This window comes from Malus domestica, chromosome 07 (assembly GCF_042453785.1).
Source record: "Malus domestica chromosome 07, GDT2T_hap1".
NCBI lineage: Eukaryota > Viridiplantae > Streptophyta > Magnoliopsida > Rosales > Rosaceae > Malus > Malus domestica.
Window position 1 is genome coordinate 10,693,088 of NC_091667.1, and position 27,770 is coordinate 10,720,857.

Sequence of the window (27,770 nt, forward strand, 5' to 3'; positions counted from 1 at the left end):
CGTTTACTAATCCATAATCAGATTTAGAGGAATTGGATCGAAGAGGAATTGAAATGAAGTGGAATCAGAATCAGATTCCTGTTGAAGTTATTTACTAAAACTGTCTGAAATTGGAGTAGGAATGATGTTGAGTCCATATAAGTTGTTTACTTATTCAGTTGAATAAGTAAATTATGTTCATATAAAGTTATTGGATGTGCATATGTTGTATACTTGCCTCAACACGACACAAATTTAAAAGTGTGCTACATAGTATTGAAAAATAGAAAACAGAAAAAGAAAAAGGAAAGTAAGAGAGAGACAGAAGAAAGGACGACTTGGAGACTGAGAGGAAGAAGAGGTCTTTGATTCTTGCGTCCTCGATTCCATTCGATCTTCCTCAATCCAACTGCTACCCTCGATTTTGTTTGATTGAGGTACGTGCTTCTCTCATCTGATCATCCATCATTGGAATTATCCAAGTACATGGGTTTCCTCGAATTTTGATGCCAGCTTCCGAATCAATTTCCCATTTTTTTCGTTTAGAATACTTTCATGTTGAGTGAGTTCCTCTCAATCCTTTTCATTTGTATGAGCTGTCGATTCTGTTCAGATTTTTCTTTAAATTGGTTTTGGGTTTGCTGTTGTTTGGTGAGGGAGAAGGAGAGGGATAACACTGGGGACGAGAGCTTGGGTTTATTTGGAATTTCAACTTTTATGCGAGGGCACAATGGGTAAGAAAAATGGATTCCTCACTCCCTCAATCCTCCGGAATCCAAATACCATCTACTTTTTAGGAGTCTAATTCCTCCAAATTTCGGAATTGGATTCCAAAATTTGTGTGAGACCCACTAAATTTTGATTTCCTTAAATTTGGTAATCACCGGAGTATTTCGTAATCGGAATTCAATTCCGTTTCCTATTCCGATTACCTTTACGTAATCGTGCCATAAAATTAATATGAGTGTAAAAAGTAAGCTAAGTATACAAAAAGGTTATATGAGTTCAAATAAAATTTCTCTTACAAGTTTTTAAGGGGTGTGGGTAGAAGAGAACGATTTGCTTTTGTTTTTTCTCCGTCCTTATATGACATTTTACAAGAGGATAAATTGGTCATTAAAATTTTTAATAAACAGGTGGTGTAGAAATAAAACATTAGGACGAGATAACAGCTCTCTTACATAATCAATTTATTCTAAGAGTAGTGTTATACCCATCCTAATGGTTTATTTTCCCATTCACCTTATGTTTATTCCCACCATAAAAAGTTGAAAAATACATAAACTCTTTTCCCATGCACCATTATTTCCAAAATAACCCTACATATTTCTTCTTCAAATTTTCCTTGCTTTGAAAAATTATTATAATTTTTTAAAAAAAATCACCATTACCAAGAACTCCAAATATCACCAGACAGCATCCCCCTCCCCAAAAAAATCCCAGAATTGTAACTACAAAACACCCCCAAATCCTCAGCCACGGCACCAAGCAGAAAATGTTTCCAGCCTAAGCTCCACGCCAGAGGTATCTACAATAAACAAATTAAGCAATTAGCAACCCTTGCCCCTAAGATGTTTTTGCATTCTCAAAACATCACTGCCTCCTGATCAAGTTTACGTCTTGGCATCCAATTAAGGCAGCTTAACTAAAAATCGCCATCCCATTTAATTAATAACAAAAACAGTAGACAAAGACTTGCTCTCCCACTCCAGCTTGCAATCATTACTAAGCTAATGGATCTAGAGATGCAACATTCAGCCTTTAGAATGCAAAAATAACCACTGATGCATCCTTTTCACCCCCAAATGATGTGATGTAGAGAATAGATGATCACATTTCTATGCACAATGAATTTGTTCTAAGAACCAGACTCAGCCAAACATCTCTATGAGCATGCAATTTAGATGTAAATTCTGAAAACACACCGTGAGAGGCGTTGTAAAAGATATGGATTTGAGCATTTCAAAGCACGGTAATAAACAATTTCTGTCCGTTTTGCCACATCATGCCAATTGTACACTTCTTCCTGATAAATTAGGTCACACTGAAAAATCTCTCCCAATAAAGGAGAAATTTTTAGTTGTGACGGAAACACAAATGATATACCACGTATTTTAATAGGAGTGGTGGAAATTTTTAATTTTTAAGTTATTAACTTTGGGAACTTTAACGAAAAACACCTGGTACTGTTCACTTTAACGAAAAATCATATTTTTACACTAAAAAGTCAATTCTGGAACTATTCACTTTACTCTTTATTTTTTCCTTATCATTAAAACTCAAAGTTTTCAAGCTCTTTTCATTAGTTTTCCTATTAACTTTTTAGCACACATATCCCCTCATATGTATAGTGACACGTGATGTACCATCTCGTGTACCGGTCACACTGAAAAATCTCTCCCAGTAAAGCTTGTGGAGGTGAAGGGATTTATCATGTTTTTTTGCCTTTTCTTATTTATGATATTTTAGGTTTTCTTTGTCAATATATCTAATAATTATGAGGTAAGACATGATTGGTTGGTCTTTAGGTTTTTTAAAGTCATTTTATATTAGGATACATTTGTCAATAAAGTTATTATTTCAAAATAGGTGGTAAAATAAGACACTTGAGAAGGCTTAACATCACTATATTTTAATAGAAATTATATTTGGCCAGTGTATTTGAATAGACCTTATAGTAAAGTCAACCACAGCGTCGTTTTATTTTAATTTTGTTTGTTGTCTTTCTCTATCTCCATATATATGACCCTGCCTTAACTCTGCAGTAATCCATCATCAGCTGAGTCAGTTTGCATTTGATAACTCGTATTCTGCAATGGCAAAAGGAATTGGTATGTTTTTTACTAGCTAAATGTTTCCTTATCATAAAATGGGTTTTGGCTTCAATACTACGTAACACACAGTGCTACGGGTGTTTTAGTATTAAATTTGATTTCCACAAATTAGATTTTCAATTTCAATATTAATTCATTCATTTTTCATATAACTATTACGCCCCATTGAAGAAACACTGCATAAAATGATATTATTTTTTGTATTGTCAACAATTGACGTTTGAGAGAGTACCAGCTCTTTGCCCTAATTTTCTTCTGCTTTTGCATGTACAGATAGAGTTGGAGATATTCCAGAGAATATTAAAAGATACGAAAGATCCTTTCCGCCAGATCACTTTACGATGGAAATAAAGCCTTACTCCTTACTATCAAACCCGCAAGCAAAAATATATGAGTCAAGTGTCTTTGAAGCTGGTGGATACAAATGGTGGGTTAATTTCTTTTCTTCATTGACTTGTTAGGAATGATCTTTTTTTGGTGAATAAATTATATGCATTCTCATATATTCGTGCTTAATGAAAGAGATATCGAAATGATTTTTTTGTTTATTTATTTTTTTGCAAAGGACAATTTATAAATGATGAATTGAAATATAGACCGTTTGGTAGGGGTGTGTTCGGTTTTATTCAGATTGGTTATTTGTCAAAATCGAAAACTAAACTGAAATTACTATTCGAAGCGGTTTGATTTTTACAATTTGTATCTCGGTTCAATTTCGTTATTTTCAATTTTCTTCCTTTTTTCCTTTTAAACTAGAAATTGGAGAGAAAATGAAGATACAAATATAGAGAATAAGGTTTTCAACATATTTGAGCCTAAAGTTAAGTTTACCTAGCCTTGGATTGAAATTAGACTATAGTTGACTTGGAATTGAACTTGGAAAATGAATACGCAACCAAATAAATAAATAAATAAATGATTTATATCTTATTCGGTTCGGTTTAGTTTTTGAACCACCAAAACCAAAATTGAACTAATAATTTTTGGTTATTGGTTTTCCGAGCCACCGCTACCGTTCAGATCATTAAAAAAGTTAACAAAGGTCTCTCTCAATTAAATCAGTGTATTTGAAGGATACCTCAATAAAAATGGACTGATACATAGATAAATTAGATTCAGTGCATAAGATGCTTTTTAGATTGAAACTAAGTATTAGTTGAATTGAATTTGATTTTAGTCCTTTATCAAAGATGTTAGCCCCTTTGAATATGTAGTTGAATAATTGTAAGTTTGTGTTGTAGGAGGTTGTCACTTTACCCAAATGAAACAATAGATGGGAAGGGCTATATTTCCCTCTACTTGGCATTAGCATCTACAAATCCTTCTACTTCATTGACGTTAAGAAGTATTTTTCCTGGATCTAGGAAGCCGGTCGACGTATATGCCACTTTTAGACTGTTTGTATTTAATAATAAAAGTGTGGAGGACAAATACTTGACCGTCGAAGGTACGTATACCAAATACCTATCTAATTAATGCTGCATATGTATTCTATTCTATTATTCTTTCATCCCATCCCATAACAAGTTTTAATGTTGACTAATATGTTCATCCCACATGTTGATATGAACTATCTAATACCAAATCCCAATCTTTCCGGCTTCTGAAATAATAGACTGTCGTGGTTTTACCACCAGCTCATTCCTTTAAAAAAAAATGATTTAATACCAAATTCTAGGGGTGAGTTCAAAAAACCGAAAACCGAAAAAAACCGAAAACCAAACCAAACCGAAACTGAAAAAACCGAACCGAATGAAAAAAAACAAACCGAATTGAAAAAACCGAACCGAATCGAATTCTTTTGGTTCGGTTCGGTTTCGATTCGGTTCGGTTTTAGTGATCTAGAAACCGAACCAAACCGAACCGAACCGAATTAATTAAATTAATTTTTTTATTTAATTATTTGTTTTGGATATTATTTTTTAAACCCAATTTGTAAATTAAAATGTGTTAAACCCAATGTGTTGCCAAACTTTAAGCTCAAAATATTAAAAAAGGCCTATAAAAACTCTAAACCCTAACCTATTATTTCTCCCCCATATAAGGTTCCGGAACCAAACCTCCTCTTGAAGTACCTATATCCATCTCCATAGCACTGTCTCCTTCTGCCACAGCTTTCTTTTCCAAATCTACTTTCATATAACATGTAACAGAATCCATAAACATTTATTTCAGGTAGATTACTTGGGTAATTTGTTATGGAAAAAAAATTCAACACACACTAAATAAATCCACCCACGCATTACTTTTACTAATCAAGTTGTCAACATGCAGTTACAAGCAAACAACCCTGATCTTTGAACAACATCATACAATTTAACTTTTTTAAGTCATTTGTACGATTTTTGTGTTGTGAGGTTGTTAGTTTGGACTTTGGAAGACTTGATTGATGATTTTAGTTCAACTTTAAATGTTTATTTTCATTATCTTTGATTCTAGTTAGAATGCTTATGTTATGATTGTGTTGGATATGTTAAAATTTAAAATATCAATGTTTTTCATTTTTTTTTAAAAAAACAAAACAAAAAACCGAAACCGAACCAAAACCGAACCGGAAAAAATCGAACCGAAAAAAAAATGAACCGAACCGAACCGAAATTTCGGTTTGGTTTCGGTTTTGGCAAAAAACCGAACCCACCCCTACCAAATTCTGAAAGGTATATATGATTCCTGAATTAACTTTACCTTTGGCTTAACCAAACTAGACCGAGAGCACAAAGTAGTGGACCTAAGAATTTTGAAGTTGCGCTGGCCTCGACCAGTCTTACTGGATAGGTCAAAGACATTTTTTTTAGCCTTTCATACACTTGTGTTTAATCATGTTTGTTATTTTCGTTAGATTTGTTCAATTCGAAAGCCATAAATAAATAGGGGCGTATGAGAAGTTAAAAAAGACGTGTGAAATCTCTTTCAAGTCAACCAAAATATCTGAGCATCTTATCGAAACACTAGCCAGAAAGAAATCTAATTCGATTGTCACCCCTCATGGCATTGTGTAACCCTATGTATACATACTAATTTACATTTCAATCTTCATGCTTATTACTACAGATGGTTCTGGAAAAGTAAGGCCATTTAACGAGCGGAGGACTCAGGAGTGGGGTTTTGCAAAATTTCTTCCTCGTTCAACATTCGAATCTCGGGGATACCTTTTCAATGATTGCTGCACTTTTGGGGCCGAGGTTTTTGTTCATAAAAACAACAGGAAAATCTCTAAAGAACCATTTATCCTTTGGAAACCTACAAATCCCATGCGTGCTGCCCAATTTAGACTGGAGAGCTTCCAATCAAAACATGACCCGGAGTATTTATCTCCAGAATTCACTCTTCAAGGAAGAAAATGGTATGCAAAATATACATATATGCAGAAATCAACTGACTTAGATTTTTGTAACTAGTATTCCAGTTTAATAGTGTTTTTTTCCACTTGGATTCTCTCATATAAATGGCGAATTTGATACCTAACTGTGGGGATAATGATTAATTATCACTTTATTATTCTTTTTTTCCGTACGCTGCTAGGAAGTTAAGGGTGTGTCCGAGAGGAGAAGGGAAGAAACAGAAGGACAAATCACTATCACTTTTCTTACGATCAACCGAAGATTTGAAGACTTTTCCGAGTATTTGTGCAGAATTCAAGCTTAGGGTATTGGATCAAGTCCGCCATGACAATATTGAAAAAACAGGTAACACCACTAAATTTACACCTATGTTTGCTGTCATCTTCCTCATGAGTCAAGACTTATCAACTCCAGTTGGAGAAAAAAATAATTCATTAATTTTGATTGGATACTGTTATATTAGCACTTTAAAAAGTTATTTTGCACTCATCTACGTTCAAATTCTGCATTAATTTAAAAGTATAAAAGAATAGCGCAACATGAATTTTTTATAGTGTCAATAACAGCTCTCTTAAAAAATTAAAATTTAGAATAAACAACTACTGACTTTTATACAACCCTAATGTGTGTAGGTCACTTGATTTTGTTGAAAAAAAAATTCCCCAGAAAGTGGGTCAGAACACAAGTATTATTAAAGAAAAATATTACTTGGCATGCAAGTATATATTGTCTTCTCTTAAAAATTTAGTTTCTTGTTTCAGTTAGTCATTGGTTCAGTTCATCAAACTGCGAACATGGTTGTCAAAGCTTCATGCCACTTAAAACTCTTCAGGACTCATCGAAAGGATTCATTCAGGATGATGCATTATCTGTTGAAGTTGAAATCCTTGCTATATCTGTGGCTAAAGCTCCTGCAACAACAAACAAAACGCCTATACTAGTGATCAAGTAAAATAAGAAAAATGCTAGGGAGACCGCTTTTATGTATCACATTGGTGTACCATATGATTTGGCAAGTGGTGTGTTCATATCATGTCAATTAATGGATTTATCTCATTAGATGTTAGTTATATGAATCATTTGCTATATCATGTGGTACACTAATATAGTATAAAAATGTAATTGCCTCGTAAAATAAACATGCATGCTTCTTCAAAATATGTGAACCGTATTCCATGCCATATATGTATATGCGGGTGCTCAAACTGCGAAGATTGTATCAAGTACTGTTTGAACTTTATTAGTTACTTGTTATGTTTGACTTCGACAAATATAAATTTTGTCTGCTCTCGCAATTAAAAAAATTGTATACGAGTTAAAAATAAGAATATAATTTGTAAATGCTAAATCCGTTTTAAACTCCAATTTGCAAATCTCGCACATGTTATACATGTGGGGGGAAAATCTTAGTGAGGAAAAAGTGGGAGAAAAATAAAAAAAAGTGAAGAATTACATTTTATTTTGATATTTTAAGTAAATTACTATTATAACCGTATTATTTAAATGTTTTTTATTAAAAATAAGGGGAAGGAAGGAAAAGCAGGGACATGCTTGGTATTTTGAGAAAATAATTGCCAAGCCATGTTCTCTTGGTAATAATATAGATAATTTATAGGCTTCAATGTCAAACCGGTCTCTATTTTTCACCATATCGCTTAATTTAGTCAATGTGTTTCATTTTGATCAATTTAGTCCCCATGTTTATCTCCTTTAACAATCTTAAACAATTCGTTAAAAAACCGTTAAAAATGCTAAAAAAATCAAATATTTATACTGCATAAGAAATCTTTTTTTATTTATTTTCGATATGCAGATCTATGAGGAAGGAGTGCCAAACACAAGCATAGCGAAAACAAGGGGTAGTTTCCGGTCCATTTCTTTAATATGTTGTAACATTTACCCCACAAGCCATCGACTCTTAACAATACCTCACCTCATCCCTAAATCCAAACCAAGTTTTATCGATTGGTTTCTGTATTTGATAAAATTAATGGCACGGTCATTTTATCTACCCCTTCCTTACAACGAATAATTAGTCAATGGAGAGGATTACTAAAATTAATGAATATATGTTATGGGTTTGTTACTGTTTGGGTCCAAAATAACACTTTGGGCCAAGCTTAGAATCGTTACCAGCCCAGGGAGGAACATCGGGAATATTCTTTGTCCTGTGCCAAGTCTAGTAGAGTTCGGCCGGATCTTATCAGAAGATGGTCTTACATGGATAAGGGTGAAGTGGTCGAATCCTGGTGCAATAAGGATTCTTCAAAGGTTAAGAATACTTCGAATCACGGGAAAATGCTGAGGATCAAAGGGTTGAATCTGAGCAATTAAGGAGCCTGGTTCAGAATCCTGTAGGAGTTAGGATTTGTCGAAACTTAATCAAATTGGCTTAAGGAATTCTAATTTGAGTGAAATTTTACCTCAGCCATTAGGGATATTACCATTATAAATAGAAAAGGGAGTGCATCATTCACAGCCCCTCCAATTCAACACACAACTGCCATGCGCAAACCTCTCAAACACCTTGAGATTTTTATTTTCTTTTTCCCCGCCAAGACATCTTCAGTTTGGATAGACAGCACTGTGAAGGCAACCGGTAACATCTTTAATTTAGACAAATAACACTGGAACTGTAGAATCAGCCAACCGATGAGCACCTTCAGTTTAGATAAATAACACTGCTTTCAGACCAACTGGTTATTTATCCAAGTCTTGGCCAGCAAGGATTTCTGAGTCCTTGTTGGAAGATGTCATCAGCCTTATCGGCGAAGTTAGGTGTTACCAGGTTACTACATTCCACACGCTGATAGCTATATTTGATATTAAACTTCGCAAAACTAGCAACCTTGTCTTCAGGCTCTAGAACCCGAAGGCCGAGACGTATTCCTTTTTCGGCCGCAATCGCGAGATCAAGAAGTCAGCAGTGCACCCAACGCCACATCAACATATTTTACTCCCCGATCGAACTCAGCCGACGAGTTGGCACGCCCTGCATTCAACCGAAAGACATAGTTAGCACATTAGTTACTCAGCCTGCGCATCACGTAGGCTAGGTAGTTTTTAGGGTCAACATTTTGGCATTCCCAGTGGGACCTAGTGCTAAAGCTATGAAGTTCATAACCATTGAGACACCGTCAATCAAAAAGAAAGCAATTATGGGTAAATCGACTGCCAGTTTACCACATATAGTTCAAAGTCCAGTACAAGATGGTACGTCATAGGCACAGGCTTCCCCTGTTGCCGTGACACCTAAAGCCGCAAACATGGCTCATCAAGAAATGGAAATTAATCTTGGCGGCCAGAGCCATGACGCCATGGTAATCACCCAAACTACTAGGATGGCGAAAGATGGTTTTATTGAAGTCTTGGCAGAAGATTGCGACGACGAATAAGATGAGATTTATGGTACACAATCTAAATCTTTCCTTCGATGATGGTTGGAAGAATAATCTCAGCAGTTTGAGCTAATATGTAGCCGAGAAGTGAAAAGTTTATATGACACAATGCACAAGGACACCTCGGCAATTCATAATTTACTTGAAATCCTAGTTAACATACCCCACAAAAGGGGGGTTATCAATCAGCCCAATCTGATTCCCTTTTTAAAGAATACCATATTGGGAGGGGAGAAGTTGCCACCGATGTAGGCTGAGATAGGATTCACTTGGCCAAGAACAATTGATCTTGAAAAAAACATAAGGTGAGCCAAGCACCAGTTCAGCTGAATTTGGCCGCGAGCATAAACCACATCTGTTGATATGGTTGAAGTCTAGAGAATAATCAACACGGCTTGGAAAAAAAGGTTGAAATTCCCAAAATTTATCCACCAATATCCAGCATTTGTTGAAAGGTTTGAGAATCCCCGAGGATTCGAGATCCCAGATTTTAGTCTTTTCGCTAGAGAGTCGTCATTGTCCTCATTGGAACACGTGGCTAGATTTATTTCTCAATGTAGAAATGCCAATAGTGATTTCCACAAATCGCGACTGTTTAATTTTTTGCTCACAGGCACGACGTTCGCATGGTACATCAACCTTCCACCAATTCTATACAAAACTGGGAGGAGATGGTCGAAAAGTTTCATGAGTTCTATCGACCTAGAATGGAAGTGTCAGTATCTTATCTGGCTAGAATGGCTTAGTCAACCGATGATTCTCCAATGGAATTTCTTACCAGGTTCAAATTAGCCAAGAATTGGTGCCGAGTACCACTCCCCAAGGTTGAATTTGTTAGGTTCGCCCAGAACAGCCTAGATGTGGAATATAAGAAGAAATTCTTAGTGGCAAACTTTTGAGATATGTATGAGTTGGCTCAGCACATCGAGTAATATGATTACTTGCTCAAAGAAGGGAAAATCTCGAAAACCCCAAACCCGTAGGACGATCTATAAGAATCCAACAGTTAATTATGCTTCAGCCGGATGTGACGAGTCCCAATATGTTAGTATAGACATGACCGAGATAGTAATTGACAAACCTTATATATGCAAGGCACTAGCTCACGCTAGTTCCAATGACGTCAAAACGCTAGGCCTCCATCAAAGCAACTGTCAAAACGTCAAAAGGTGTACACTTTTAACATAACCAAGGCTGATGCTATCTTCGACACTATTACTTGCAAAGATCATTAAGCTTCGGCCGAGGCATGACATTCCCAAGGCCAAGATTTAGAAGGGAAAATATACAACCATCACAACTCGAACAAGCATACAACAAATAACTGTGTCGTATTCTGTGATGCCATCCAAAGCTAGATCGACAATGGCAAACTAAAGTTCCCAGACACAACCCAGATGTTTTGTCCAAGTCTTAGAAACGTAGCTGACAAAGAATACACTACATGGCCCATCAATGAGCAGCTCAGGAAGTTTCAATCACAAAATGGCGACTTAAAGAAACGACATAAAAAAAAGGATAGTCGACAAACTCCGGCAATCATGACTGAATTGCCTTAAGGAAAAAAGGTAATTGATTGCGATTTTGAAAATAAGATTGAAGAGTTTAAGAGACGAATCAAACTCCTTCTTCAGCCTAAAGAGATGAAAGTTCTCATCGAGCATTTCAAGAATGAGGCCGAGAGCAAGCTTCCTCCACCACCACCACAAAAGCCATTGATTAAAGTCAAACAAAATCGTCATCCACCATTCTTTGGTGAGGCTCTAGAATACATGCGAGAATTTCAAAAGAAAAATTCGACAAACAACCTATATAGCCTCCCAAAGGCATGCCAGGAATCTCTTGATTTAGCCTTGACAGGCCCTAAAGCCAAACAAATTATTCAAAAGTGGTCGGATTTGGGAATGAAGGCCAGGTTTCAGCACATTCGTGAAGCTAGTGTTCTTGGCTTCAATGTGGATCCATATACCGATTTAGATCCTGCAGAGACATCTCATTCTCTTTAGATGATTTGCAATACTTGCGACATTATTTTGAGGTTTTTTCCGCCGTATCTTTATTTCGGCTTCACGAACATAAAAACCGATCTCGTCGAAAGGCTAAACGCCTATCTAGACACACGAGATGCTCGCATCGTATATCAAGAACGAACTCGCAAGACATTGCAAGCCTAGGATCAAGTTTCACCATTAATCGAACCAGTTGTCAAAGTTGAGGATGAAATGGCCAAGCCAACACCAGGTAAACATATTTTACCTGTGGCTGAAGATGATGTTATTGGCTCAACCCAAGATCAGGACATTCTTCCAAATAATCCAGAAGACGAGGGTCGTGACCCAATGGGCTCTTTGGTACTCGACAACATGGAAATCAGCATAGTCCATGTCCTATTTGCTGAGTTCCAACCAACCACCTCTCAACCAAGTTTTTTAGATGGTGATTTGGTTGCCAAATAGACCACGCAAATCGACTTCGTGGCCACCGAAGAAGTCGATATGATTAGCAAGAAAGACAAGCTTATAGCAGCCTTAGCCTAACTATTTCCCCATTCTTTGGCCATCAACCTTCATCATTTGAAGCCATTATATGTAACGGCCCATATCAAAGGGTATCCGATATCCAAAGTTTTCGTCGATTGTGGAGCAATAGTCGACATCATGCCTGTTTCCATTATGAAGGCGTTGTGAAACTCTAAAGGTTAGCTCATCCCATCAGACGTGACCATGAGTAGCTTTGTAGGCGAAAAGTCTCAAACTAAAATAGCGTTTCCTTTGGAAGTAAATATCGCATATCAAACTTACATAACCACGTTATAGTCGATTCGAAGACCGAGTACAAGGCATTGCTAGGTCGTGGTTGTATCCCTTCTTCGCTATACCAAGTCCTTATCTTTTGGGATAGCAAATCGGTTGTAGTTCATCTGGCCAACAATCAGTCATTCGAGGCTAACATGATTGAAGCCCACTATTATAACGACCAAGTCAGCTATATCACCATACAAAGTTTCAACAAAGAATGACAGCCAACCCCAATCTCTGTTCAGAAAGACATTAAGGTTGGCGCCGAGACTATTCATCACGACTCGACGAGGCTTGGGTTGACCGACCTAGATGACTGATACAAAACAGGACAGACGCAAAGCCGCAGTTTCATCTATTATGGAACGACTACTGACCCATTTGTATACCATTTCCAAGCAGCCGAATTTTGGCGTGAACTTAGTAGAGTTCATCGTCGAATGAGGTGATGGCCCAATCTTGTCACTAGATAAAGTCCAAGTTGCACCAGCCGAGCTCAAAGATAATCGGCCTGAAGTGAAATACCTTTTGGAAGAAATAAATGTCAGAATAGCTAATGAACCTTTACCTTTATTTATTAGCACCTTATTGCCTTCATCCATGAAGGCCGAACTTTGTAAATTACTTGAGGAATTTAAAGATTGTTTTGCTTGGAGCTACCATGAAATGCATGTCGTGATCGAACACTGGTCGAACACGAACTACGTATCAAAGCGGGCTGTAAACCCTTTCGAACACGTACTACGTATAAAAGATGAACTTGTTCAACTTCTAAAATCCGGCTTTATTCAGACAGCTCGATACGTCGAATGGTTGGCGAATATCGTCCAATCTTAAAGAAAAATGGTGCGTTACGCATTTGCATTAATTTTTGTAATCTAAATTTTGCAACTCCCAAAGACGAATACCCAATGCCAATTTCAGATTTGTTAATCGACGCTGCAGCAAACCACGAGATTCTATCTTTCATGGACGGCAACGCTGGTTACAATCACATTTTCATCACCAAGGTCGATGTCCATAAAATCATTTTTCGATGCCTTGGGGCACTCGAGACCTACAAATGGGTCGTTATGCCTTTCAGACTTAAGAACGACGGCGCCACATATCAACATGCCATGAATACCATTTTTCATGACCTGATTGGCATAATTGTTCAAGTGTACATCGATGATGTTGTAGTCAAGTCGAAACGCTGGCCGAACACATTTAGATGATCTTCGACGAACTTTCCTTTGTATGCGCCAAAACTAATTTAAAATGAACCTCGCGAAATGTGCCTTTGGCGTATCTGCATGAAATTTCCTGGGTTTTCTTGTGCATCATCAAGGCATCAAGTTAGACAAGAACAAGGCTCATGCGATCATTGGGGCCCCACCCCCGACAACCAAGAAGCAATTGCAATCCTCGCTTGGCAAGATCAATTTTCTTCGTCAATTTATTTCTAACTTAGCGGGAAAAACAAAGGCTTTTTCCACGCTCCTGAAACTCAAGGATTCCAACCTTCAAATGGCGAGAATAACAACAGGATGCTTTTACACAAATTAAGGTCTCTCTTACTACCCCATGTTCTTATGCCACCTTGGCGCGACAAACCTCTGAAGTTGTATATCTCGATTGCTGAAGAATCCATTGGTTGTCTTTTTACGCAAGACAATGACACCGGTCGAGAGCAGGCCATTTTTTATCTCAGCCAAAATCTTAACTCGGCTGAGATGAATTATTCGGCGATCGAGAAACTTTGCTTAACTTTATTCTTTGCCGCGTCTAAACTCAGGCATTACATGCTCCATTCAGTTACTCAAGTCATTGCCCAAACTGATGTTATTCGATACATGCTCACTTGGCCAATAGTCAAAAGGTCAAATTGAGAAATGGACAATGGCGATATCCAAATTTAGTTTGCAGTACGTGCCCAAAAAGCCATCAAAGTTTAGGCTCTAGCCAGTTTCTTAGCTTAGCATCTTTCTCCATACGGTTTTGGGGGCAACGACGTAGAAATTGGCATTATGGTCTAATCACCTGACCACTACAAATGGTATTTTTCTCTCAAGCTATATTTCAATTGTACTAATAATCAAGCCGAGTACGAAACCCTTGTCATCGGCCTTAATATTCTTCATGACTTAAAGGCAACCTGGGTGCTTGCCCTTGGCGATTCAGAACTTGTGATTAACCAGCTCAATTGGACTTTCCGTTGCATGAGTTGTACTCTGGCACCCTATCATATGGTCGCCACCTATTTAGCCGAATCATTTGCAGGCATCACGTTTAAACATATCTCTTAAATTTAGAATACTGATGCATATGAGTTAGCCCAAATAGCTTTTATAGCATAACTCATGGGGGGTGAGGTAGGCCGGGTCATACCAGTTGATCGGCGTCCATACCCGACCTTAGTTTATCAACAAGCTCTCAAACAGGACAGTGTAATCCGGACACGAGTTATGTCTTTGCCTTCGTTACTCGAACAAGAGGTTCTTATAGACATCTGCGCGGTCAAGACATTACCAGATGATTCGAGAAAATCAATTGTACTGTACCTTGACGATCTTGGTGGCAAGCACGACTGCAAGACAACGATACATGCTACAAATTATGTAGTATATCAGAATGTGTGTATAAAAAAGGCGATGATGGTCTGTTGTTCGTGTCTCGACCCAAAAGAAGCCGCTCAAGCTATTACAGATGTGCATGAAGAAATATGCCATGCTCATCAATCTGACCGAAAAATGCACTGGCTGCTCCCTGACACGGATATTTCTAGCCGAGTATTTTAAAACCTTGCATAAAATATGCATGGAGTTGCTTACAATGTCAAATTCATGGGCTTATCCAGAAAATCCCGACCGAATTGTTTCACTCGGTCACCAAACCATGGTCGTTCAGAGGGTGGGCCATGTATGTAATTGGCAAAATCATGTTGTCATCTAGATCAATGAAACATGCGTGGATACTCGTAGCGACTGATTATTTCACCAAGTGGGTTAAAGTAAAATCGTACGCCAAGTTAACGTCCAAAAAAGTTTGCAATTTCGTAGAAGAAAATATTGTTACAAGATTCGATGTGCTAGAGATGATTATCACGGACAACGGCACGATTTTCACGGCTGATAGGTTTAAAGACTATATAGCGAGTTTGAGAATTTGGCTCGAACAGTCCACGCCGTATTGTCCACAGACGAATGGGCAGGCCGAAGCAAGCAACAAAGTTTTGATTGATGTTCTCAAAAAAAATGGTGAAGGAAAAGCCTGGAATGTGGCATTTTAAAGTTAAATGAGGCATTATGGGCATATCAAACTTCACTTCGATCAACAACAGGGACAACTCATTATACCTTAACTTATAGGCACGATGTAATGTTACCGGTCAAGTTGAGTATAAATTCATTGCTAATTATCGAACAAAGCAGTTTGTTTAGGGCCGAATATAGTCAAGCAATGAGGCAAGATTTGGAAGATCTATAAGAGGCTCGACTTGATGCCTATAACCTGCTAGCAGCGCAGAAAAAGATTGTCGAGCTAGCTTATAATCAACGAGTAAAGTAAAAGACGTTCGGCGAATATGACTTAGTCTAGCAATTGGTGTTGCCAATAAGGATCAAGGATCTTAGATTAGGAAGAACCATCTATCATTCACAAGGTTCTTGGCAAAAGAGCATACCATCTCAAGGATCGAACTGGTTTGATACATAAGTTGTCAATCAATGGGAAGTTTTTAAAAAAGTATTATACAATTACTTGGGAGATGCAAGAATAAGGAAATATTTCATTAAGTCAGTAAAAAGTACATGTATGCAACAAAAGTCAACCGCCCCACAAGTCGGCATCGGGAATATAATCTATACGGTTGAAGGAAAGAAAGCTTCAAGTGTAGCTTTTAGCTCCAGTCATTTTACTTCGCCCGTAGTGATCTCAACCTGTCGAGTCCTCTTGTCAGCCTTCAGCATTTGTATCTGTTTTACGCCAGCCGAGGTTTATTTACCTCGAAGTCCTTCTCAAGCTCGAGGCAATGGCAGACCTTTGGGATTGAAGTTCACCAATCTGACGATCAAGGTCGGCCATTTTCTCCTTCTTTGCCTTCATTGCCTCGAGCTCTGGTAGGGTAGCTTCTTGAGCGGTCGTTGCAACCTTCAGGTCCTCATCGGTTTGAAGAGCTTTCTCAAAAATATCAAAGTATAGCCGAATTCTCTCCGAAACGATCGTCAGGTGAATGACGTTTTCATTGCTCACCAGACCATCAGCGACAAGGTTGTTCAAGCATTCTTCCACAAGGTCGAGGCCTTTGTTTTGGAGAACTTGCAGAGCTGAGAGAGACATAATCTCTTGAAGCTTGGTTAGAGCATTGGACTCGGTCAGGGCTATAAAAGGACCAGTTATCCTGAATGTATTGGAAAAATAGGCGTCGAGCTAGACCTCATAGGATGGCTGCATAGAAGAAACATTAGATAGGCAAAATTTAAAGGAAAGACTAACAAAGAGAAAATCAACAGTCCTAGATCTAAGGTTTGAAGGGAAAATCCGATCGAAATCTTTAATAATCATTGTGAAATTTAAAAATCCAGGTGAAGAGATCGAAAAGCACGCAAATTAAGGTTGCACAATTGCATGTGACGGCGAACTTTAAGGCACAATCAGTATAAAGAGACGTTTTGATGTCTATGCACCTCGAGGAACACCTTCAGTTTGGATAAACAGCATAGCTTTGAGATTGACTGGTTATTTATCCAAATCTCGACCAGCAAGGATTTTCGCATCCTTGTTGGAAGAGGTCATCTCATCAGCCTTCTTGGCGAAATGAAGTGTTACCAAGTTACTACATTAGGCACACTGAGAGCCGAATTTGATATTGAACTTTGTAGAACTAGTAGGTTTGTCTTTAGGCTTTAGAACTTGAAGGCCGAGACATGTTCCTTCCTCGGTTGTAGTCGCGAGATCAAGAAGTCAGCAACACGCCCAACGCTACATCAACATATTTTACTCCCCGGCCGAACTCGGTCGATGAGTTGGCACGCCCCGCATTCAACCGAATGACGTAGTTAGCTCATTAGTAACTCAGCATGTGTGCCACGTAGGCTAGGTAGTTTTTAGGGTCAACAATTACATAGACGTACATGCTTATTGCTAGTGAACCTATGTTGTTAGGTTCGAATAACGTGAAACTCATTTTTAGTATGGGAAGTGTTATTGGCATTCCAAAAATCTCATTCTACACTCCTCACAAGTGTTTTCTTTCCAAATATAGAAAGTTTAGAGTGTAGAATGAGATTTTTGGAGTGCCAATAACAATTCCCTTTAGTAATTCTAATCATGTGGTTTTTAATGTTAATGAACCTATTATCCCTTTCGAATCTGTTTTGTATGTTCAAAAAGAGGCTTGTGTGGTTAACCAACCTAAATGCTTGTCTAAACGTGACGCCCATTAAATTGAACATCATGTAAAATGTCGGAGTTTGTTGTTCGTTTGTAAGATGACTAATTATCTTCTTTCTTTTATTTTCTTTTATTTTTCTTCTTTATGCTCTAAGCCCAATTTACAGATTTTATTTTTAATTTATAAAATCAACCTATATTACAGGTTAATTGGATGTATCTATACTCATATGACAAATTCTATATACAATCAAGGGAGCTTTATATAGAGACAAAAAATTTCACTATATTTTAAGGAACTCTACTAGTTTTTAAACATGTTAAGGAGAGACAAAAATATAAAAACAGCTAAACCAAGCACAAAAACATGGAAATAATGTTTTAAAATACCAATCATACCCCTAAGGGTTTCGGGTTGTTAATAACCTCACCCTCACAACTCCAAAATTAATGTGTCATAAGCTCAACCCATCGTCAACTATTTATGCAAAATCATTTGAACTCATCTTCGATCATTTTTGCATAATCAGTTTAATCAATCATCGACCATTTTTGCGGAATCAATTCAATCCGTCCTAGATCATTTTTGCAGAATCAGTTTAACTCATCTTCGACCATTTTTGCAGAATCAGTTCATCAGTCTTCGACCATTTTTGCAAAACCAGTTGCACCTGTTCTCGATCATTTTTGCAAAATCAGTTCAACTTGTCTTCGACCATTTTCATAGAATCAGTTCATCAGTCATCCACCATTTTTGCAGAATCAGTTCAACTTGTCTTGGACCATTTTTTGTAAAACCAGTTCATCAATCCTCAACCATTTTTGTAGAATCAATTCAACTCGTGCTTATCATTTCATCGCATTTCTCCAAAACGCTGCATCCCTTTCTATCTCCTCCTAATAGTAATCCCCTAATCATTTAAATTAATTACATAAGAAAAATGAAAATGAAAACTTGAAAACAAAAAAAAAAAAAGAGCGAGACTATGAACTTATGGTGTATATTAGTGTATCCACACCATCATCGGACTCCGTCGCCTCCAGATTGACCTTCCGAGCTTGCTCGAAAGCGTTGTCAGAGACAAGTCCTCCATGTTCAATTTTTTATTGTAGGGGTGGGCTTCTTTTATTTTTCCTAATCGAAAAAGATAATGAATGATAATATTGTATGATATGGTGTTCCAGTGAACCCCCACTTCGGGATATTCATTGAAAATTTTTATTGCCATCTCAATTCCATCAAAGGTGCTTGATAGCCGATGAAGAAATAAATTACAGGAATCAACAGAGATAACCAACCCATAGCTCAACAATTTATCAAAAAGCTTTCTTGCTTCATTGAGTATCCCAGTTTCAACAAGGGCCTAGAAGAAAACATCAAACACATGGGGATCTGAACCCCAATTCTTATAAGTGTATATCTTTTTTTTTAAGAAAACTAATGAAAAGGGCTTGAAAACTTTGAAAGTTAACCAAAAACCATGTAATAACTTTATTTAATGGTTAGGACAAAGCCCAATGTTAAACTAGTCCAATTAAAATGGCCCAAACTATAAATTTCCGATTTTGCCCTGACGGCAAGTCTTTGTTCGTTTATCCTCTCTTCCTTTCTTCTCTGCTATTCCCTGCCTCCATAACCTCAAATTCCTCGTCTCCTTTCATCACCAACCGGAGCTGCAAAGCGATAGAGAGAGAGAAACAGCCAGAGCAGCGAAGATGATGACCATCCTCTCCTCTGAGACCATGGACATCCCCGACGGTGTCAAGATCAAGGTCGACGCTAAGGTCATCGAGGTCCTCACGGGAATAAGACCAGAAAGCTGAAGCTGAAGCTCAAGGCCTGGTTCGGCTCCCTCAAAATCAGCCCCGCCATCCGCACCGCTCTCTCCCACATCGGAAATCTCATCACCGACATCACCAAGGGGTATCGCTACAAGATGCGTTTGTGTATGCTAATTTTTCTATCAATGCCTCCATCACTAATGAGGCCAAGTCGATTGACACACGTAACTTTTTGAAAGAAGGTGAGTAAGGTGGATATGATGATGTTTCTACCACCCAATGTGAAAAGGTCAAGGATAACCCCATCTTGGATGGAAATGAATTTTTCTCGATCTTGTGCCCTGATCAACCAGAAATGCCATCTTGTATATTAGGAAGTTTCTTGATGGTATCTATGTGAGCGAGAGGGGAACCATTGTTGCAGAGGAATGAAGGGTGTTAGTTTTTTTGTTCTTTCTGAATGTAGTTTAATTTCTTCATGGGATTGGCTAGTTATTCCTTTTGTTGAAAAGTACATGTGGAAGAAAATATATCAAGGGGTAGATGCGGGCTGCGGGTTCTGTTGAATGTTTGATTGTGTTGCTGTTTTTGGTAAGAAATTAGAGTGAAAAATATTAAATATCTGTCATGGTTGATATATTTGATTCAGTTCATAGAGGAGTAATGGAGAAACTGATGGATTTAAGTACTTGAGGGAAAGCTTCCCTTTTGTAATCACTAAAATAAAAATGAGGAAGCATTGATTGGAATGGAAGGCAGATTTAAGGCAAAGTTGTATTGATTAGGAAAATAAGCCATTAGAATGCTAAAATAAAAATGAGAGTTTGGTTCGTTTAATTTTTTTGTTTGTTTGTAATATCTCATGTTCTCAAGGATTTGTTTTGTGATGTAGTTTATAAACCTTTGATGATGGTTGGCCATTATATGTGTGCATTTGGGGTGCTGTGTCGTGAGTTTGTGAATGAAAATAATAAATTTGTAAATGAAAATTTATGTGGTGTATTTGGAGGTGTTTTGAAATTGTGTTTTTGTTTCATGCATAACAAAAATAGTCGTTGTTTAGTTTAAGAAATAGTGATCTTACTCGTGTTCAGTTATATAAATAGTTAATGTTCAATTTTAGAAATAGTTAATGTTCAATTTTATTAAACAAAAATAGTCGTTGTTTAGTTTAGGAATTAATATTTGTTTTTGTAGTTTTTGTGTGTGTGTGGACTGACTGCTACTATGTGTGTACCTACGTATGTATGTCCATTTGAGACAGTGAGATTTAACCCATTTCATTTAGAGCGAATAGAGATCGATCGATTATGTTAAAGAACTTGATTAATTATAAATTTTCATCATTATAATTTACAAGAAATTACGCTAAAGAAGAAATGAAATATTTGAACCAACTACTCAGTGAGTTCAAGAGAAATTGTCTTATTCATTAGAGTAATCTACTACTTACAATTTATTATTTGATTTAACTTTCACATTTTACATTCTTATGTGTTATGCACACAATGTAACCAGTTTAAGAAATAGCGATAGTACCCGTGTTCAGTTTAAGAAATAGTGATAGTGCCCGTTTTCTGTTTAAGAAATAGTTAGTGTTAAGTTTACGAAATAGTGATAATACTTGTATTCAGTTCAAGAAATAATCAGTGTTCAATTCTATCAATATCCTGTAAAATAATTGGATATCTAATTTTATAATGTAGCCTTCAAGGGGTATATAATTGGACAAAGAACAAAGACATTCACATGGAGCCTAATGAATGTTGCTGGATGTTGGGAACCTATTAAGATTGATTTGGCAGACATGGAGGAAAAGAATGAAGAGGCTATTGCTGCCTTCATTGAAGAAGTCCACTTAAGCCATTAATTTGGTAGACATCGAGGAGAAAAACATGATATAATGTAAATATGCATATATAAGTTCAATGAGCAGCACTATCATATATTAATTTGGTAGACTAAATCATAGAGGGTTAATCGTATACCGTTGAAAATTTTGCGGGAAATAAAATTGTTGCAGGCTCTAAACCTAAACATTGACTATTTCTTAAACAGAACACTAGCACTATCATTGTTTCGTAAACTAAACATTGACTATTTCTTAAACAGAACACTAGCACTATCACTGTTTCGTAAACTAAACACTGACTATTTCTTAAACTAAATACTAGTACTATCACTGTTTACACTGTTTCGTAAACTAAACACTGACTATTTCTTAAACTAAATACTAGTACTATCACTGTTTTGTAAACTAAACACTGACTATTTATTAAACGGAACACTAGTACTATCACTGTTTCGTAAACTAAACACTGACTATTTCTTAAACGGAACACTAGTACTATCACTATTTTGTAAACTAAATATTGACTATTTATCAAACGAACACTAGTACTATCACTGTTTCGTAAACTAAACACTGACTATTTCTTAAATAGAACACTAGCACTATCACTGTTTTGTAAACTAAACACTGAGTATTTATTAAACGGAACACTAGTACTATCATTGTTTCGTAAACTAAACACTAAGTATTTCTTAAACGGAACACTAGTACTATCACTGTTTTTTAAACTAAATATTGACTATTTATCAAACGAACACTAGTACTATCACTGTTTCGTAAACTAAACACTAACTATTTCTTAAACGGAACACTAGTACTATCACTGTTTCGTAAACTAAATATTGACTATTTATCAAACGAACACTAGTACTATCACTGTTTCGTAAACTAAACACTAACTATTTCTTAAACTGTACACTAGTACTATCACTGTTTCGTAAACTAAACACTGATTATTTCTCAAACGGAACACTAGTACTATCACTATTTCTTAACTGAACATTGATTACTTCAGTTTAAGAAATAGTCAGTGTTCAGTTTAAGAAATAGTCGATTCAGTTTACTAAATAATCAATGTTCAGTTTTTGAAATAGTCAGTATTCAGTTTAAGAAATAGTTATAGTACCAGTGTTCAGTTTAAGAAATAATGATAATACTTGTGTTTAGTTATAGAAATAGTTAGTGTTCAGTTTAATAAATAATCAGTGTTTAATTTAAGAAATAGTGATAGTATTAGTGTTCAGTTTAAAAAATAGTTATAGTACCAGTGTTCAGTTCTAAAAATGGTCAGTGTTCAGTTATAACTAGTGATAGTAACACGTGTTCAATTTAAGAAATAATGATAATACACGTGTTCAATTCTAGAAATAGTGGGTGTTCTGTTAAAAAATAGTCAGTGTTCAATTTAAGAAATAGTCAGTTCAGTTTAAGAAATAGTCGGTTCAATTTACGAAATAATCAATGTTCAGTTTACAAAATAATCAGTATTTAATTTAAGAAATAGTGATAGTACCAGTGTTCAGTTTAAGAAATAATGATAATACTCGTGTTCAGTTATAGAAATAGTTAGTGTTCAATTTAAGAAATAATCAGTATTTAATTTAAGAAATAATGATACCACTAGTGTTCAGTTTAAGAAATAGTTGGTTCAGTTTACGAAATAGTCCGTATTCAATTTAAGAAATAGTGATAGTACCCGTGTTCAATTTAAGAAATAGTGATACTACTAGTGTTCGGTTTAAGAAATAGTCAGTTCAGTTTAAGAAATAGTCGGTTCAGTTTACGAAATAGTCCGTATTCAGTTTAAGAGATAGTGATAGTACCAGTGTTAGTTTAAGAAATAATGATAATACTCATGTGCAGACGGATACGAGGGTGCGAAAATCGTTTCCCAAGTTTAATCATTTCACAAAAACCCACTCCTACTGTCAACACAAAAACCCCAAACACAGGACATGTATATCTAATACAACCATAGCACTAGTAATACATAAAATTCATAAGGATCAACCACGTTTAGTAAAAAACTATCCAAAACTTAGCAGGCTTAAAACGTTTTATTACATACGAAACAAATAGGCAATTCGTCAATATTCATTCCAGCAGAAAATAAGCAAATCAACCAAAAGCAAACAAAAAAATCACTAAGAAACAGTATGCGATGCAAGCTGAATTTTGAATGAGATCCTATTTCCGTTGCTCGCAGCATAACATATATAAGTTTCATCATAAATGTGGAACTTTATGAACCAAAGTAAGCCACGAACATGATACGAGCATAAAATGACACACTCAACAGACTCAATGGAACTGAGTAAAAACAATCACATAAAAGACAGGAAGATCATACAAAAACCAAGTTATCCCATTGATGTTTAAGAAAAGATGCCACGAAGAACACCGATACTCTATGCAGAACGATTCTCACAAAAGTTATGTACACTGTTATTATTCATGATTACTTCCAAAGGAAAAGTTTTTCAAGACTGCCAAGGTGCCATCACCATTTCAGCTTTTAATGTGTCCCATCAGTCTTCTGCAAAAGAGAAACGACCGTTTTATGTGGAATTGAAATAATGAATGAAATCCAGTCATACTATAGGAAGAATGTCTTAGAAGTAATAACTGAGTAAAATTAGAATAAACCAGTCAAAACTCATCACTAGCACAAGTATCTGGTTGAAGCAATATATATGAATTAGAAGATATCCTTCTGTTGGAATGGGGAAGTAGAAACTTCAATTACATTACACAGACTTTTAACATTAGGTGATACACAATCAATCCAACAAATACACTATCATCTTCACAAATTGTAAAGGGAGTCAAGGACAAGAAAACATAACAGACTCGTTCCAAGACTTCATCACTGCAGATTCAATGCAAGAATTGAAACAAAAGCTTCTCTGAAAACAAGAACTGGAGAACAAGACATCATCAAGGCAGATTTTAAAATGCTCCATATTCATGAAAAATTTAAAGAAGATGCATGAGTAAAAAAAGTTTTTTATGAGCTCATACATAACAGTTTTATCTCATATACAGACATATACTAGAGAAACCTCATTATAGCAGGGCTCATACATAAAAGTAATAGTAAATGATATTACATGCATACATTTACTCAATACCGTGTCCTTTCCTCCAGTAATTTCTGAGTACATTATATTATAACGCTAACTCGAGTGATCAAACATCGCGAAGCTACGCCTCACTTTCTGCAATTGAACACTTTCCAAATGTCATTTTTATATGTGTGTGTGTTCTTGCTTACTAAATGCACAGTTCACTACGACATACAACAACAACAGTTTTCAACTATCTCGTAATTACGCAGACACCGCAAGAAATCACAGATCTCTGTAAATTTGTGCCAGTCTCATTCGGGACAGTGCAAAATCCACACACAGACACAGAAACACACATATCCTCAATAAAGAATTAATTCGTACCTTATTAGCGTTTTCTTTCACATATCCCCAATATCTCCCTCTCCTTTCTCTTCACAAATTAAATAAATAAAAAAAAAAACAGAACAAGTTGATTCGATTACAGAAATTCAACAAATTCAAAATATCATTTTTGATCGGATAAAACATAATAATAACATAAACACATATTCAAATCTGATTGAAAAATTAGTATTATAGAACAAAGTTAAAAAAAATTAAAAATTAAAAGAGAGGAGATAGAGCTTGGGGTTGCGTACCTGGGTGTAGACATTCTCGGCGGCGCGCTCCTCCTCGCTGAGGATTTTGCCTTTGCCTGAGCTCAAGTAGCGAATGGCTCCCCGAGACGACTCCATGGAGCGAGTGATCAACGCTCGAGTTGGCATTTGAAAGGACCCTTGTGTTTTGCGAAACAGAACATTGAAATGGAAGTTATGGTTTGAATTAGTGATTTTGCATTTATGGCAGCTGGTCAGAACGTAGGGCAGGATTGTAGATATGTTGGAAATTTTTAACGGGCTAAGTTTTGTTCCGTTAGGGGCAATTATGGCAAGTTAAATTTGAGCGTGTTGCGCTTTGTAATCCAGCCCGTGTATAATTTATGGTCTTTGTCCTTATGATTAAATTTGAGGAGCTTTTGATTAAACAATATCTTAGGTTGGTTTTTGGTTAAAATAATCTTGATCTAAGCCCTTTTCATTAAAGCTCCCTTTTTTTTTTTGGCACTTATAAGTGTATATCAACCATGGAATTTGACAGGGATCTTCTTCTGGTGTGGTTTTAGTTTAAGTTCGAATTTCTAATTTCGGAGAAATGCTAGGGCAGTTGAATTGCGAAATTTGAAAAATTTGAGTTTTGCAGATTTGGTAATCGAATTCTGGAGAAGAAGATGGATAGGGTGAGAAAAACAATTCGAAATGAGATGGAGAGGTATTTATAATGAGAAATACGCGCCTCCAAATTTAAGTCACTGCCCACATCTGATTGGGCGCGGCATGAGTGGCGAAGAGGACGAGTGCATGATTAATATTTTGAGAGAAGATGGAGAGGAGGTTGTGGATTTTGTGAGAAGTGAGTTACTGAGAATCCATGTGCAATGAGAAGAAGCACCCAAAAAAAGAGTGGGTATTTTCGTAACTTACACTCTAGAAAAAAAAAATCAATCATGTCATCTTTCACATTATTAGTTTTTGTCTCTTCTTGATAATTTTTGTTCGTTTATCTTCTTCAATTCATCCGATTTGACGGCCGAAAATTAAAAAGGTGTGTGAGAAATAAAATGGGGTGTGTGGATATCACACCCCTAAAAGTATACTCTATGTGTAATTTTTCCTACAATCAACTTGTATTACAGATTAATATGTCTTACTTGTAGATATATTATGTTTGTATACCTTTTAGTTAGGTTTTATATCTCACTTATAGGTATCATGTATATTCATATTTATCTTACTTGAGTTAGGGTTGTATGTTATGCCTATGGATTTGAGTTAGTATACTATCTTTTTGTTAAAAGATAAATAAGTAAATTTATTGGAATTAGAAGATGTGTGAAATTAGAAGATATTAATATAACTGTAATATTTAAAAAAATATATAAAAGTAAAAAGAAGAAAAATGAAGAAAAGATAATACTAGACTTAACCTAAAACCTAGTTGATTGTTTGGACCTAGACTTAAGATCATCTCCAACTGAATGGTCCAGATGGTCAAAAGGCCGAAAATAGGCCGAAAATCGTTTCCAACCGAGGGCCAGGCCAAAAGGCTCGTGGGTCCCACTGGACAAAAAAGGGCTAAAGGGCCAACCGGCTAGCCCAACCCAACCAGCCAGCCCCGGGCCGGGCCACATGTTGACGTCATGATGACATCATATTTGGTTTTTTTAGAGTTTCTTGTTTGGCCAAATTTTTTTTTTTAAATATTTAATTATAGGCCCAGAAAGATGATTAGTTCAATGTTGGAGTGTTCCTTTTATAAGCATGTTTGCTTGCCTAAATCTCTCCCACAGCCGATGTTGGGACAAATGATAAGAGTAGAGATTGACTAGTACCACCAGTGCCATTTTTTTACATCACCACGTCAACTGCGCATGCACATGCACTCTGACCATCCATCGAGTTGGTCTCCAATATTCTCCATTACAGTAATAAGTAATTGGTTGTGAACAATGTGAAGTGATTAATATTAAGGCTTATTATACAATATCGTCCATGAGATTTGCATGATCAATAGAAATGGTTCTTGAGATTGTCCATCATCCATGATTTTGGTCATTCCGTTAAAAACTCTTGGGCAATTTTCAAAGCTTCGTAACTCAATCGATTCTTAACCAAATTTGACCCATAATATATCAAAATAAAGATACGAAAGTGTAGAACAAGATTATACCTATTTGAAAGCCTAATGATTAACGGAGATGGCATGAAAATAGCCTGAAAGGTGACTGATCCACCGGAAAACTGAAAAACTTGCCGAAAAATTGGTAAATTCTAAACGTTCATAACTTCTTCAATACTTAACGAAATTGAGTTATTCAAAAACAAAAATCATACTTCTCGACGAGATGAAGAGAATGGCATCTTTCTTGACTGCTAACTCGTTGTGGTTTGGCCGGAAAATTGCTCGAAAGTGGCTAACTCGAAAATGGTTAGCCACTTTCGAACCGTTTTCTGACCAAACCATGGCGATTTAGCCTTCGAAAAAGGTACCCTTCTCTTTGTCTCGTCAAGAAGTATGATTTTCGTTTTTTAAATCACTCGATTTCGTTGAGTATTGAAGAAGTTATGAACGTTTAAAGTTTACCCAGTTTCCGGCGAGTTTTCCAGTTTTCCCACGCACCAATCACCTTTCAGGCTATTTTCTGGCTATCTCCGGCAACCATTGGGCTTCGAAATAGGTATAATCTTATTCTATACTTTCCTATCTTCATTTTGATATATTATGGGTCAAATATGGTTAAGAAAC

The 27,770-nt window shown here is 36.4% G+C and overlaps 1 protein-coding gene and 1 pseudogene across 1 annotated transcript; both read left to right on the plus strand.

The window, feature by feature from the left end:
* The first annotated feature begins 216 nt into the window (after positions 1 to 216).
* Positions 217 to 7,394, plus strand: LOC103428464 (uncharacterized). Its single transcript, XM_029105548.2, has 7 exons — positions 217 to 416; positions 2,745 to 2,810; positions 3,087 to 3,240; positions 4,055 to 4,260; positions 5,865 to 6,156; positions 6,336 to 6,499; positions 6,916 to 7,394. Exons 2-7 carry the CDS (start codon positions 2,795 to 2,797, stop codon positions 7,104 to 7,106), a joined length of 1,023 nt encoding a protein of 340 aa, XP_028961381.2. The 5' UTR covers positions 217 to 416; positions 2,745 to 2,794; the 3' UTR covers positions 7,107 to 7,394.
* Positions 7,395 to 19,198: 11,804 nt separating this feature from the next.
* LOC114826480 (large ribosomal subunit protein uL6-like) lies at positions 19,199 to 20,525 on the plus strand (annotated as a pseudogene).
* The last annotated feature ends 7,245 nt before the right edge of the window (positions 20,526 to 27,770 follow it).